Genomic DNA, 16,528 nt, shown 5'->3' with positions numbered 1-16,528 from the left:
AATAGCATGGTAACTCACACATCACAGACCTGATAACTTATGCATCTCGGTCCTGATAACTTTGACACGAGGGGGGAGGGGTTGATGAAATATTCCCCCGGTAACTTTTGTGTGAATAGATGGTAACTCACACATCATGGAGCTGATAACTTATGTACCTCGATCGTGGTAACTTTGGCGACGGGGGCAGGAAGAGGTGATGAAATATCCTATCAGTAACTTTTGTGTGAATAGCATGGTAACTCACACATTGTAGACCCGATAACTTATGTACACCGGTCCTGGTAATTTTGGCGACGGGGGTGGGGGGTTGATGATATATCTCCACATACACCTGATATTTTTTGCGTAAATAGCATGGTATTTTACGCGCTACAGACCTGATTATAGGTGGCCAACAGGCCGACCCGAGTACGGCACAACCCGACACACAGCTAAACAGCCCTGGACTGGCACGACCCGCAAGGTTCTGTTTATAAAGCGAGTCATGCCATGTCGGCATGTGGGCCTCACTCTACGGCCGAGGCACGTCACCGATGGTAGGCAATACTTTAGACCCAGGCAAAAAAAAGCTAGTTGAAACACCTCTGGTTACTTTAGTGTAAACACCATGATAAGTTAGTACTACGGGCATGGTAACTTCTGACCTGAAAAAAACTGGTCGAAACATACCAACATGGGATCTAGTTTTGAAGATCTCGTCATGATGAATTTTTTATTTGAAAACGGTTTTTCAATCGGAGCGACGGCTTGAGCTACAAAACTTTTTGAAATTTCAAAAGGGAGTGAGCACACGATGACATCAGCTTTTTGTCTTTTTTGCATGCATTCAATTAGCTGTTATAATACACACCAAATACGTGCTTGACTTGATACTAATAAAAGGAAAAGGTGGGGATTAGTATATGCATGCATGCTTATTAGCGGGAATCAGGGATTAGTAGCAACATGCAAATTACGTAGCGAGAGTGAGTCGCGGGAGGATAACTGAATGGGAGGGTCGTTCGGATCTATTGGATAGATCCGAACGTTAGGATTGTATCACAGTTATTTATGGTTTGTTGTCTTCGCGGAAGTACCGATTTTGTGTCTCGCATGCTTTATTATTATTATTATTATTATTATTATTATTATAAGAAACTTTCGACATACTCATCTTCAATCTAAACAAGAAGTACCTTACTTCATCTTTAGAGGAGCCGCCGCCGTCTCGACTTCCTGAAGATGACACAAACACTAACAAAACTCAAAAAATAAAAATAAAATCTACAAACGGGGCCGGTTGAATCGCGTACTGATAGATGTGTTTGATCTGTAACTTCTTTTGTTTTCTGAAAAAGGGTTCCCTTTATTGACTTTGGATACTAGTATAGTATATAGTTGGATCGATGTCGACGAAGGACCGATCTTGCTGTTACGATGCAACTGTATCTGTGTGATTGCTCAATGGATAAGGAGTGGCTTGCTTGCTACTCGTAGTATCAATCAATCAATCAACGTTAGCACGGTCAGCCAGTCCAGCTGAGACATATCTGTTCGTTTAAGATCAAAACTGAAAGTCTGAAACAAATCCTGACAGCTATATCACTCTTTTCATACATATATTCCCCGTGAAAACGTATAGAAGTTGGGTTCATCCTCTACAAGATTTTGCCATGAGTTCAGTACGCAATACAGAGCAGTTAAACGCAACACGAGGACCCCGCGGTCAATAGGATGAAGCGAGGGAAGAGCCAGCATCAACCAGTTCAAAGAAACTCCCCAAAATTACCCAATCTGCAGTACAAGTAGCTCCTGATATCCCATGGTAAGCACATGAGCTAATACTAACTAGCTAGCTAACTACGTGGGCTCTGTAGTCCGCACTCCCAGTAACAATAATTTGTTACCGTGTGGCTCGCCTTCCTCTGGGCTCTGTTCTTCACTCACCCCAGTAAGTTACCGTCTTCCCGATCTTCTGCAGAGCCTTCACCACTTCCTCCGCGGTGATGTTCCCCGTCACGGTCACCTTGTTCGTCTCCTTCTCGAGCTGGTAGCTCTCCATGTCTGCGCATACGCACGCACAAACCAGGGTTAATTTAATCATATACTGCAACTGCAGAAAGTGAGACTGTTTTATGTCGAGTGGATCGAAGGCTTTCGTCGTACCATCGATCGTCTTGATCGCCTTCTTGATCGACTTGATGCACCTGTCGCAGTGCATCCCGACCTTCAGCTCCACCACCTGCAAGCATCCATCCATGAAATCAACTTTCCATTTCCATAAGCACAGTAGTTCTTCACATACATACATACATACATACATACATACATACTGTCGAATAAACAGAAGATCTGACTAATAACTTACAGCCATGGCTTGGCTTCTCGGCGAGCAGAACTGAACAGGAGACTGGTACTGTGCAGGTGCAGCCACCACTTCCCAGGCAGCTCTGAAGTCTGAAGTAGAGGTTTCAGTCTCTCTGTATCCTGGAGCTTATATACTGCGTCTGAACCTTTCTCTTTTCCACAAGCAACGGCAAACTTTTGTTCTCCACCGTGAATGACAAAGCACATAGCATCGGTTCGCTTTAAAACTGTCATCGCATAGGCAGGGCATTGGAGCATTTCTTTCACACTCGGAGAGGGACTTCACAGGTTGCCCAAGGTTACCATGTAACGCGCAAGAATCTACTTTTGAACCGGCTCCAGCTAAATCTTTCTGAAGTTACTGGAACACACTAGCTGACCTAGTACATTATTCTTTAACCAGAGGCTTACACATGATTTTATATTTCATCATCGTCGTCATAGTAGGAGCCTCTCAAAATAATCACGAGAGACTTTCTTCTTCTTCTTCTTCTTCTTCTTCTTCTTCTAGTAACGTGCAACACGAAAAGAATCGATGAAAGATGACATCTGTTGGAGTGTCAAGGTAGCTGTTCTGAATAAAACTGGACTAACTAATGACTGACGACCTAAAGTCCTGTGCGGAGCATGACAAACCAGGGGCATAACAATGTCAAAATGGTGACATCGATCCCGAGAAGGAAGAATCTATCCGTCAGCAAGCTTTTGCATACTATACAATATCAGTCACCATCGCGGTCAACTTTTGAGCTGGACGCTACTGCCATTTGCAACAATTTCTTCGTCGCCGGCTTGCCTCTGCCGTCCAGACTCTACCACCGGCTGGACGGGCGGGATCATCTCTCCGTCCACCGCGAGATGGACGGCAGCATCGATCCCCTCGCGCACCCCAACGGAGACCGGCACGTCCGGCCCTCGCTCCGGGTCACCGCCGTCCACCAGCTTCCCGTAGAAACCGCCGTCGTCCCTCAGGCCGTACAGGTTCGCCGTGCGCACCTCCTGCGCGAGCGCGCACGGCCAGCAGAGGAGCCACTGCGCGTAGTCCGTCAGCGACGACGAGCCGCAGCACCACCTGCTCCGGGGCAGCCCGAGCCGCTTCCTCATCTGGATCCTCCAGAACCCGCCGTACAGGAGGCCGAGGAAGCAGAGCACCACCCCGGCGGCGCCGAAGGCGTCGCTGAGGACGTAGTCGTGGATGCTGAGCGCCGTGACGTTGAACACCCAGAAGGGCGCGACGCACAGCAGCAGGAACATGGCGGTGTGCACGTACATGTTGCCCAGCCCGAGCCGCTCCATGTTCCAGCCGAACACGCAGAACGTGCACAGGAACGACAGGTAGCACGCCGCCGGGTCCTCGCCGCAGTCCAGCAGCTCCCCCGCCCACATCGGGTTGCCGACCGCCGTCCTTTCCTCCGGCGATTCTTCGGCTCCGGCTGCTGCGTGGAGGTGGAGCTGCTTGGTTTCCTCGCAGGAGGCGGCAGCGTCGTCGTCGTCGTCTCTGCCTAGAGGGCTGTACACCATGTGGGCGCCGGCGACGACAGGCGCGGAGACGCCGAGGATAAAGAAGAAGTTCTCCGCGAACTCGGAGCGTGACCTGCTTGGGTAGCCCCAGTAGAGGCTGCACTCCATGTACTGCGAAATGCAGGTGACGTGGAGGAGGGCCACCACGAAGGACATGTGCGCTCGCTCGTTGGGACGGCGGGCGCCATTCTTGCAGTACAACTTCCTTAGCTGGGCGGCGTCCTCCGGCCGCCACCGGCAGAGGAGAACGAGGTGGTGGACGAGGATGGGGTGCTGGTAGATGCTCATGAGCGTGAAGAGAGCGTTGAGGATCTGGTTGTCGATCTCTATCCAGTGGTGTCTCAAGGCCCTGGAAGGGAATGCCTTGTTCAGCAGCCCCAACAGGAGCAGTCCTAGCATGGCGCCGGCGGCGGCGACGCAGAGCAGCCAGATGAGCAGGGCGATGTTGAGAGGATGCTTGAGGTGGTTCTTGCAGATGACGAGCAGTGAGCTCCAGTCGACTGTTCTGATGAAGTGGACATGGAGGTAGCGGTGGACGCCGATCGATGGCAGCTGAATTTTCCCCAGTGGCGCGCAGACGTTGATGTCCTTCAGCCATTGCACTGAAGGCGTTGCCTTCAGGAAATCCAGAAGCCGTCTCTCGTGTTGGTGTTCCCCTTGCATTAGTCCGTCGTGAAGGGTTGGGACTGTGATGTGATGTTCAGTCAGAATTGGTGAATTTGCATCTGAACTTGGTATGTCTTCTATGTCATCCTCGGCAACAGTGTGACCCATCTTTTTTCGTGTGAATGAAATCTGTGCTATTTGATTACGCAAAGACACAGGATGATGAACTTGAAGACTGGCGTATTGCAGTAATCTTTCTGCTATAAAAGTACAAAAAAAGACAGGGTTAGAACCCTGGATTTCTGGCATCAAGTAGGATGATCATACTGGTGGAACCTGAAATATGCATGTGAGATGGAAGATTTTGATGTAAATCCAGTGAGATTTTCAGAATAGCAAATTCTCCAAATCTACAGTTAGGCCACAAATATTGTTCTGGAATCAGATGTTCTTAATCAGAGGTAGTATGTGCTCACTGACCACCACAGATTCTTAATCAACCTAACATATGTTCTAGAAGTGGGAAATTTCGCGTTTCAGAGATCTTATTAATCGGAAGAGAACACATATTCAGTTGTGCAGAAACTATGGAAATCGCCAACATGTATGAGATTTCCTTATCATAGCAGATCAATTTCTTGTTCCGAACCTCAAAGGCACAGGCGCAAAAGGACTCGCACCAAATCAAACAGCCGTACCAAATGGTCGCCCAATCCATAAACCTAAGAACACAGGTATGCAGGGCACGAATTGGAGCAGAACTGGAGTACCTCTCAAGAGGAGAAGCCAATCGAACAGAGGATCACCCAAGAACTTCTCGATTTGATCATCCGAATTCAGATCGCAGCAGGCGTGAAGAATCCTAGGCGCAACTGAATGAGGGGGGAAGCGTCGGGCCTCCGATGAACTGCTTCTGTTGAGTGTAGGGGAAAGCGGCCGGCAGGTTAGTTGAAGTACGGGGTATCTGACCCGCACCAACGGGACAAAGGTCTTTCCTTGGGAGTTGGGAGCAATGGACTTGATCGCGAATGGTATAGCAGTCAATCTTGACTGTTGACTCGTCGTCAGTAGCGCGCCGCTCCGACGGGACTCGAGGAAGCGCTCGGCTTGGTGCGCCCGACGGAACCAGTCAAGCTTGGAGGCATGGCGATACGACCCACGGAGCAATGTTTTCTCGGGTGGGATAAAAATCGGCGACCGTTGGAAACACAGTGAGCGATCTATTTATTTATTCTTTTTGAAAAAAGAGGCCTTTTTTTATGGGAAAAGATTCCCTTCAACCGACTGATTTTTTCAATGCACCCGTCATCTCCCATAGACGACACGTGTCCCAGTCATCACATATACTGCTTCGTCCTTGCTGCCTTATCTTCTCCTCCGAGCACTCCCATCCACATATTCTCTACTTTCCTAACTCATTCAGTGTCCTCCACCACGCACGCATAGGATGAAGAGCACCCACGAACGTAGATGCAAGCAGCAGCTAGTGACTTCATCAGCAAGCGCTCATGGGAGCATGCGAGGTAGCCGGCCGACGTGACCGGCGACAAGGTTTGGCAACGCTCAGGATGGGAGCTCGGGGATGGATGGCCTTGCGGTTGGTGCCAGCGATGGCGGGGATGAGCAGCACCGCTCCTTCCTGCGGGTGCACGCCGGCAGCGGCACGATGGTGGGGATGAGCGGCTCCGCTTCCCCTCGTCGTCGTCCCGCGGGAGCTCGTTGCGAACGACAATGGCATTTTTCTGCAACATCCAATAAGTTGCGAGAAAAATTTCTGCAACATTGGTCATGTTGCAAAAAATTATTCCGTCACACGATATAAAGGTGAAGACAAAGAAAATAAATGCAACATCATCTCAGTTGCAAAGTTTTTCTGCAACAATACGCTGTTGCAAAAAAAAGTGAAAATGAAATGGAAAAAAAATCTGCAGCACAATCTACGTTGCCAAAAAAATCCCGCAACACAATCTATGTTGAAAAAAAAATTCACAACACAATCTCTCTTACAAAAAAAATCTACAATTTTTTCTGCAACATCATCACAGTTGCAAAGTTTTCTGCAACAATACATTGTTGCAAAAGTTACATCACGTCTCCGCACAAAGTCTCTATTTCAGCAACAACCAACTTGATGCAATTTTGTGATGCTCGCGTGGGGAGATCTAACAGCGTGGGAGGTGGGCTTGTTTCTGCAACACCGCGCTTGTTGCAAAAGGGAGGTGGGGAACGTGGGTTGTACATTGGACGGCCAGCAGCGCGTCCATCCAATGGCCAGCCAGGCGGCGGATGTTTCCAATTCATCCATCGGCGGACGCCTAGCAGCCCCCTTTTCTTTTAGGAAAAGACCTTTATGGCTTGCTTTAGTAAATCAAATAACACTTACATCACCTGCTAATAAAGGAATTATAAAATGGGGAGGCAAGTCCGACCATACAGCCAGTGAATCAACACGTCCCGTTGAGCTAGCGTGTGAGCAACCATATTCGAATCTCTATTACAATACTCAATAAAAACCTTCCCAAAATCTTCCAACAAACTTAGACAATCTTCAAGAATTAGGGCTGTCATCATTGAATGTCCGGTAGTATTATCGTTTAATGCTTCGACAACAACCAAGTTATCCATTTGCACAATGATGGAATCGCATCCAATGCTTAGGGCCAACTTCGGTCCTTCAACTACTGCATCAGCCTCAGTTGAAACAACATCTGAAATATTTTTCAAGTTCGCAGTTGAAGCTCCCATAAATAAACCTCTATTATCACGAAGGACTGCACCACAAAAATCCACGTGATCATCTCTACTCTTATAAAAAACCAAGTTGATGATAATGATGTGCCTGCCATCTTGTATTATAAACCGTCCAATCTATATCTGACGCATAGGAAGTAAACTATGACAATTTTACAAAAGATACCCGTACCTCTCTCCGCATTTACAGATAAGGCCTTGCCTGCTTCATCCTTATCTCCCACAACCTTATTGTCGAGTAATTAAAAAGGAAGTTTCTGGAACAATCTGGCATGGTGGCTGCTGCCGCCTGCCGGCGCCGGCCATCCCCATGCCTCCGCCCAGTCCGACCACCAGTCATCATCATGCCCCACTCCTTCTCACCTTATCTCTCATCTTTCTCGAGATATCATTTTTTCGATGAAATCCTCAAGATATCATTTTTCCAATAAAATTCTCGAGATATCATCAGTTTTTACACATGGGATTACTCATGCATGAGTCAATCACAACAGGTGTTTGTAAAAAGATGCATCTTGATGTTCCGTGCAATGCACGGGCATCTTACTAGTCTTCTGAAAAAGACGTGTCCACGTTTAAGGCATGTTGTCTTGTTAGCGAATTCCTCCAGCGATTACTTCTCGGCGTGACAGTAGGTTTCCCAGATGCTCTAAAAAATTCAAATAGAGAGCTTGTATGGCACTACTTGTTCGGACAACAGGTGTTTGTAAAAAGATGCATCTTGATGTTCCGTGCAATGCACGGGCATCTTACTAGTCTTCTGAAAAAGACGTGTCCACGTTTAAGGCATGTTGTCTTGTTAGCGAATTCCTCCAGCGATTACTTCTCGGCGTGACAGTAGGTTTCCCAGATGCTCTAAAAAATCAAATAGAGAGCTTGTATGGCACTACTTGTTCGGACACGTGACTAAACCTCTTCATGTCTGACGATCAGGCGACGCTGCCACCATATGTACCAATAGGTAATAGCAACCATCTCTGATTTTGTACAATGTCCATGTATTGCTTGTGAAAACTCGGGTCACACAAGATGATCTCAGTTACTTTCGATCTTCAACTTTCCACTATTCCTGCCACATCTAGTATTTCATGTAGGCCAAGGGCCCTCCAAATCTCCCCAGCTCGTCCACACTTGAACAGTGTATGGGCCACATCTTCCGCGTGAGTTTTACAGATTGGACATTGCTCGGAAGTAGCGATGTGCCGGTTTGCAAGAACACATTGGCATGGGATGGCCTTATGTAGGCAACGCCAAAAGAATATCTTCACCTTTCCTGGAACTTTCAAATTCCAGAGCTTCTTCCAAACCGGGTGAAGTCCTGTCCCCTCAATGCCCGATGGATTACTATAGTTACCTGCATAACTTTCCTCCCACTGCTTGTAATAAGCCGATCGAACTCTAAAAATACCGGACTTTGTCAGATGCCAAGCGACAAAATCTTTTGTATGTTGGTAGATAGGAATCTAAAGAATGCGCTCCGCATAAAGATGCCAAAAATTGTCCCTAATCGACCTTTCATCTCAATGACCAGAAGCATGATCAATAAGCTTGCTAACTCTAGTAAGTAAATAGTTGCCCTGGTTTGTAATAATCTTCCTGTTTGAACTATTCGGGATCCAACAATCTTACCATATGTTTATTTTCAAACCATTTCCAACCTCCAGATACAACCTTTTTGAAGGTTTGAATTCCTGCCCAAATACTTTGCCAAACATAGGAGGAGCCTTTTTTGAGTTCACAATTAAGCAAGTCACCATCTGGATAATATTTGGACCTCATCACTCTAGCACATTGTCAGACATAGTTGTCAACCAGTCTCCAGCACTGCTTCGCCAGCATAGCCAAGTTAAAACTACTAATATCACGAAAGCCCATGCCACCCCTTTCCTTCAGAACACACATCTTCCACCATGCGAACCAATGCATCTTGCATTGGTCTTCTCCATCACTCCACCAATAATGCGATGTTGCATCAGTGATCCCCTTGAAATTTTTTGGGAATTTTAACACGCTCATCGCATATGTTGGATAGCTTGAGCCACTTCCCTTATCAGAGCCTCCTTACCACCATAAGATAGCGTTCTCTCCTTCCTTCCATTAACAATTTTCTGAATTCTTTCAATAAGATGTTTAAAGCAGTCAACCCTGTGCAGCCCAATCATGGAAGGGAGTCCCAAATACTTATCAGAAAGGGGTTCTGTCATAATGTCCAAGATTAGGCACACCTCCACTTTGTCATCAACATCAGTATTGGGACTAAAGGAAATTGATGATTGTGCAGCACTCACCATCTGACCAGAAGCAACACAGTACTCATCCAATATTCTCTTCAAGCTATTAGTGTTTGCCGCATCCGCTCGTATCAAAATAAGTGAGTTATCAGCAAAATGTAAATGAGAGATAGTGGGAGCATCACGACACACCTTGACTCCCACTAAATTTCCCTCATCCTCTCCATGAGAAATAAGAGCGGGAAGGCCTTCGTCACAAAGCAGAAAAAGATAAGGGGATAGGAGGCCCCCTTACCAAAGTCCTCTAGTTGGCTTAAAAGGAGCAGTTTCATTGGAATTAAATCTCACCTTATATTAACCGAGGAAACACAAGCCATAATAAGCTGGACCCATTTATCATCAAAACCTAACTTAGTCAAGATTGCCTTTAGAAAACCCATTCAACACGGTCATAAGCCTTCTGCATGTCAAGTTTGACCGCGCATGATCCAACTTTATTTTTTTTTCATCATATGCAAGCACTCATAAGCCAGAACAACATTATCAGTAATGATGCGGCCAGGGAAAAAAGCACTTTGATTCTCACTAATGATCTCTGGAAGAAACACTTTCAACCTTGCAACCAACATCTTAGCAATGACTTTATAAACCATGTTACACATACTCATTGGCCTAAACTAAGAAACTTTCTTCGGCGTTTCAACCTCTGGAATTAGGACTATCATTGTAGTATTCCATCCTTCTGGGATTAGACCAGAGTTCACTGCAGCAAGAACTTCTTTTACCAAATCATCTCCAACAAGATGCCAAAAATTCTTATAAAATACCGCATGTAGGTCATCCGGTCCTATTGCTTTTAGGTCATGGATGCTAAACAAAGCATGTTTCACTTTTTCCTTTGTATAGGGGGGCAAAGCGCATCATTCATATAAAATGTTACCTTTGGTTTTACTTTATCAAGAACCTCCACATTTGGCTCATGTACTTTTGATGTAAAAAGATTTTAAAAATATTCTTCAGTTAAACTCCTCATCGCCTCATTATCTTCCTTCCATGCCCCATGCTCATCCATGAGCCTGCGAATATAGTTCCTCTTTCTTCGAGTTGTAGCAAAATTGTTAAAAAAATGTATTTATGTCCTCATACCTGTGCCAATTCACCCTGTTATGCTCCACCCAGTAAATCTCCTCTTTCTCCATAGTTTCTTCGATATCAATTAAAAAAATTCTCTATCGATCTGCCGACTCATCAATAAGTGGCCCGAATCGCAGTGTTTCCAACTCCTCCTTAAGTTCTTTGAGCCAGTGTTGCAGAAAAGAGGGCTCCCTTTGCCCTGATGGTTTCTCTTTTTTTCACTTCTGGTACAAACCCCTAAACACATCAACGGAGAAGATCTCTTCATACCCCTTCATAACAAAGGGTAGGATGGTAATTTTCAAAAGTACGTCGCCCGCCGAAACGTATACGTATGCAAATCCTCTCCGCATTGGGCCGGCCCATTTTACCTTTTCATTTTCAGTTAACCTACAAAAAAGTGTGAGGGTGTGATTCAGACCCACGACGTCTCCATTGAGTGTACGCCGAAGTAGCCAACCACACAACTCACTTGATGCAAATAGTTACATCATTTTTCTTCTTCTATTCTTTCTTTTGTTCATGTCCCACGGAATGTGGAGGTCACGGTTTTTTTTCTGGTTTCGTTCGACCGAGGAGGTCGCGGGTTTACTTTTTTTAATTTTTCTGTTTTTTGGCCGGTTTTACTTCTTTTGTTCTTTTTGCATTTTCCTTTCCTTTTATTAAAATTCATGAACATTTTAAAAAATTGATGAAAATTTTCAAACCAAAGAATTTTTTTTGAATCCATTATTTTTTTTCAAATCCACGAACTCCTTTCAATGTTCACAATCCTTTTTTGCAAAATCCTTGAACTTTTTTCAAAGATGATGACAACGACCGGTTCACTTCACCCAGTGTATTTTGAAACCTAACCATAAAATACATAACCAAGCAAAAATTTATGGTTTATATGGTTTACGGTATGAGATTTCCATACCAATTTCAAGTTTGGTTTATTTGGTGCATACCGAGAAAACTGACAGTAAACCGAATTAACCGAAGAAAACATAACTCAATTTTATGCTACACACGAGTGTACACAACACCCTGAGAAAGCAAGGTTGCAGCCTACCACCGCAAGGATCAACGCCGCCTCCACCGGATTAGACATGTGCCATCACAACTCGCGCCGGAACCCGCCCAACAACCAAATCCTCTAGTACCTCCTCTGCTCCTTCACATTGTTGCAGCAAATTTGTCCAAATTATCATGCATTTCTTAAATTTTGCCATGTCTCCAATTTTTTCACATCTCCATAATATATTTCTAATTTTGCCATGGGATTTGTTAAGTAAATTTTCCACATCCATGATTTTCCCTGGACAGTCCTACTCATTTTTTTTTAACTTCTAACATGATTTTGTGTGTATTTTGCATTTTTTGTATGGCGGGGGCAGTTTTGCATCCTTTCATAACTTTATTGAAGACTACCTTTTCTCCTTCAATATGACTATCACTGCGTTTGGATGTCTTCATTGGAGCCCAGGAAATGGATTTGGTAATCATCTAGGGTCAATACGGACGTTTGGCTGGACACCGAATTCGTATTGGAAATGAAAGAGCAATTCAGGCCCGTTTTCGCTCCGTGAAAATCTTCCTCCCACGTTTCGGAGGGGTGGCGCTCCGAATTGGCCCGATTTCGCTATCTCCCGCAAAACTTACCGCTTCAGCCCACGAAAGAGAAATAGAAGGCAGCGAAGGGGAATGAGAGGGGCGAACTCGAGCACTGACCTAGGTCGTGCCGGCGGCGACCTAGCAGCGGGCGGCGGCGGCGACCACCACGGCGGCCGGCGGCGGCGCAGTCCCTCCCCTCCCCTCTTCCCCACCCCATTTCCCGTCGCCCCCTCGCCATCTCCCGTCGCCCTGTGCTGCGCCCCGCCATGGAGGTCGACGGCGGCCCAGGACCGGCGCGCCCCGTCGTCAGCTCCGCCCTTCTAGCCAGGTGTGGCCGTCGTCCTTGCCTATCGTTGCCTGGCTCAAGTCCTCCTTTGTCCACGAGTTGCAGCTCCTTCTATACAGCACTCCACCATTACATATGTACGAGCTGCTCCTCTTTTTGTGCAGCCACAACACTGCTCCACCATGGATCCATGGCTACGGCCTAGATCTTCTTGTCAAACCCCTCCAAATCATGAAAATCCCTCTATCTTTGCACCATTTTTAATTTTTTCCAGTTTTATCTACTGTGCAGATCAGGGAAGTTTTGTTGATTCGCTTTTTCTGATGTATTTCTAGAATATTTATTTATTTTCGTTGCTATATATTCATTCGTATTTAGATTACATTTTTTAGTCATGTAGGGCAAGGTATAACCTGGTAAGGTAATGTAGCTATGCAATTCCAAAGTTTGTCATCCAAATATGATTTGGTATTGGAAGCTCAGAGGCATTTCAAGGGCCAATTCACTGGACAACCAAACAGGTGAATTTGTATTCGTGCCATTTCAGTTTCCTCATTGATTTGGAATTCGGACCAATACAATACGGAGCTCCCCAATGGAGACATCCAAACGAAGCGTATGTGCAAATTGCCACTTAAATCAACTAAACAAGATGCATGTTAGATGTTCAGGATTTTTTTAATGAATTTTGTGTCCTAAATCATGGTGATTTCTTTAAGTTCATTTTGTTTGTATTCACATGGCAAATGTGTGAACTTTGCTCTCTCTTGTCATACGTCAGTTTCATGATATATTTTTTCACCGTAGCAAATTTACTAATGAAAAATCATTCACCCACATGGCAAATCATGTCTTGATCACATGGCAAATTATGGTGTGACTCCGCGGTGAAAAGAGATAGTTTTATGCCATGGCATGTTCATTTTTTTCGTCATGTGAACTAACTTTTTACCCATGACAATTAGTAGTTTTTTTCCTGTTTTGGTCACACGATGGCTTTAAGATGGTGGTGGGTTTGGACCATGGCAAAATTATATTTGGACCATGGCATTTATAATACTTTACGGCATGGTAGTTTTAATATAGGTATCATGGAAATTTTACTTTTTAGAGGATGGAAAATTTACAATTTTCAGAGGATGGCAATTATAATTTAGATCATTGCAAATTCGATTTATGTAGCATGGCAATTTTACTTTATAGATCTTGGCAATTTTATTTAGTTAGAGCATGGCATTTTCAATTTATATACCATGACAATTTTATTATTAAAGTTCAGGGAAATTTATTAATTAGACCATTGCAAAATTACTAATTTCACAATGTTGGTGGTGGCATGACAATTTTGATCCTTAAGTCCACGACAAAATTATTAATTACAAAAGGCACTTTTATTTATTTTAGAACATGCAATTTTATTAGTTAGACCATTTTGTAGTTTAATTTGTCATGTTCCCATGGAAAATTCTAAAATTATATTAATGGCACCATGTTTTGTTTTGATAGAACAACTTTCCAAAAAAATCATGTACCATTGGCAAATTCTAAAGTTGCCACCTTTTTTGTTTTAAAGAACACAATTTTTGAATTTGCAAGCCTTTTTTAAAGAACAAAAATCCTTTTAAGTGAATTTGCAATGCCATAAAATTGTTCAAAGGACAAAATTTATACATTTGCAATCTTTTACAAAGAACAAAATTCTTGTTTAGATGTGAATATGCCATGCCATAAAAAGCACAACTGGAAAATATGGAGTTGCATTGGTCCACTACCTAGTTTTTGCTAGCAAAATCATACACAAAATATGTATTGCCATGGTGTACAAATATTAGTGTTGTTTTTCAAATATTTGGCATACCTGTTAGAGAGAGATATGATGATTTACTTGTTTTTTAGCCATGACAAAATTTTATGTAGCCATGTGGCATTATTATTGTTATATACCATGGCAATTGTGTGCTATTTCCCCCTCTTACGATTTTTTTTCTTTGAAATAACAGTCCTATCATTCGTCATGGCAAACATGTTGTGATCACATGTGTGAACCATGTCCTTTTCTCTAAAATTATCTTGAAGGCCTTTTACTATATGTCCTCAAATCTGGGCCTTTTTTGGCTCAATTCTTTTTCCTTTTCAAGGATTGTGGGTTTTTCATTAGCAACAAATGTTTCTAGATGGGGTTCATGCTAGAACGTTTTCCAAATCGAACAAAATCTTTTGACTGATGTCTCATGCCCCTGGCAAACGATTCATCTGGTCTGGTGGTGCTCCAGATCGAACGTTCCCCGGATATAGGGTCCTAAAATATAGTGCTACTCAGAACTCAGCACATGAGAATAACTTTGAGGTGGTTCACTTTTGCTTCCAGTTGTCCTCCTCTTGTCCAGCGCCTTCACTCTCAAGTGCATTATCGTCTCCGTGGTTATGGTGGAAGCTGACATCAAGCATGCAGCCAACCAATTCTCTTCAGTGGTCTTCAAATATGTTCGTCGGCAGTTTAATTTCTTAGCTCATGTTTTAGTGAAAGCTGGAATGAAATATAGTAATAGTAGTTTGTATGTTTATTTTCTCCCCCTCGTTTGTAGTTTTTTTGCTTAATCAATAAAATACTAATATTCTCTAGAAAAAAGCATACGGCACATTTTTGACCTCCGCCCCTTGTCAACGAGTTGACATGCTCGCGCCTCGAGGCAAAGACGACAAGAACAGTTGAAGAACCAAAAAAAACTTCTGTGGCTGGTTTAATTTTGGGCCAGGTAAGACTTGTCCAACTCTACGAACATACGAAACCAGGTGATACCCTACTTGGAAGAGAAACTTTGAGGCTCGCAATTTCGCTAGATTTTCTTTAACTCTTTCTGTTGGCTAGCATGTTTGGCTTGTCTCTTCATCGGAAAGTGGAGTGATGTTTATAAAAATATGATACCCTACTTGATTATGAAAAAAATAGTAATGTTGGCGTCCCCTAGGAGGGAGATCCCACCCGCACAGCCATTTGATCATGATCAAATGATGGCAATTTTCGCGAAAAAAACACCTTCACAAAATGAAAGTTTCCAACCCCTATAACTCAACTTTCCACCCCTCTGCTTTCTCCGTTTTCTTTTTACTCTATATATAAGATTTGTCTTGAGTCAAGCTTCGTAAAACTTGACTAAGTTTACACAAGAAATATCAACATTCACAATACCATATCAATATCATCTGATGCATCATTGAAATATTTTTCATGTTTATACATATTTTTTATAGTAAATGTTTATATTTTTTAATATAAGTTGGTCATCCAGGCATTTTTTTTAACTTAGCTGGTTTAGTAACAAATGCAAAATGTGAATTACTAAACCGGATTCCACATCTATGTTCTCTGCAGAACTACAAACCTAAGGAATACAATATGAACAGGGAAAAGCATTGATCTTTTCTCAATCAAACACCAAACAGTGGCAACTAGCAAGAGAAATTCCCGCAAAAGAAAACTAGCAAGAAAATTTGGGATTTGGAAACAGTGGCTAGCAAGAGAAATCTCTTCATCAACTAGCCTAACACGGGCTACGTACGCTACGTCAAAACATCTTCCTTTTCTGGTCAAAAAAGACTCTCGTAAGCTACATACCAGCAGCACAGGCCCTTTTGTCTTTCTTGTTTTCGTTCACTTTTTTGTTATTGGGCTGGCTAATGGCCCAGCAACAGGGGTATGAAGTGGGTTGCGCCCCAGGCCAGTTTGTTTTTTCTCTAGATATATAGACTGGGAAATTTGTCACGCCCCAGGCCACTGCCTGGACTGCCTGGGGCCCAGATCCGCCCATGTATACATAGACACCCACAACATTTTGTATACTCATCTCTATGAGTATACTCCCTCTAATAAGAGTATTTAGATCACTAAAGCGTTTAGATCACTACTTTAATGATCTAAACGCTCTTATATTTGTTTACGGAGGGAGTACAAACGAACACCATATCACGATAAGCCCCACAAGAGGTTGAGTAGTCACGTCTTGTCTTGAGATTGCCGAAGTCGCCACAAGCATCTCATAGTCAACGGACACAA

The 16,528-nt window shown here is 43.8% G+C and overlaps 1 protein-coding gene across 2 annotated transcripts; it reads right to left on the bottom strand.

The window, feature by feature from the left end:
- Window positions 1-2,354: 2,354 nt before the first annotated feature.
- On the bottom strand, window positions 2,355-5,677 carry LOC119269445. 2 transcript variants are annotated; one of them, XM_037551274.1, is made up of 2 exons: window positions 5,247-5,677; window positions 2,355-4,736 (listed from the first exon to the last, which is right to left on the bottom strand). In XM_037551274.1, exon 2 carries the CDS (start codon window positions 4,642-4,644, stop codon window positions 3,088-3,090), a length of 1,557 nt encoding a protein of 518 aa, XP_037407171.1. In that variant the 5' UTR covers window positions 4,645-4,736; window positions 5,247-5,677; the 3' UTR covers window positions 2,355-3,087. The 2 variants fall into 2 exon arrangements, with proteins under 2 accessions (XP_037407171.1, XP_037407172.1); XM_037551275.1 differs by having other exon boundaries at window positions 2,355-4,733.
- Between the last annotated feature and the right edge of the window lie 10,851 nt (window positions 5,678-16,528).

Source organism: Triticum dicoccoides, chromosome 3A (assembly GCF_002162155.2).
Source record: "Triticum dicoccoides isolate Atlit2015 ecotype Zavitan chromosome 3A, WEW_v2.0, whole genome shotgun sequence".
NCBI lineage: Eukaryota > Viridiplantae > Streptophyta > Magnoliopsida > Poales > Poaceae > Triticum > Triticum dicoccoides.
This window is presented reverse-complemented; position numbering and strand designations above follow the sequence as displayed.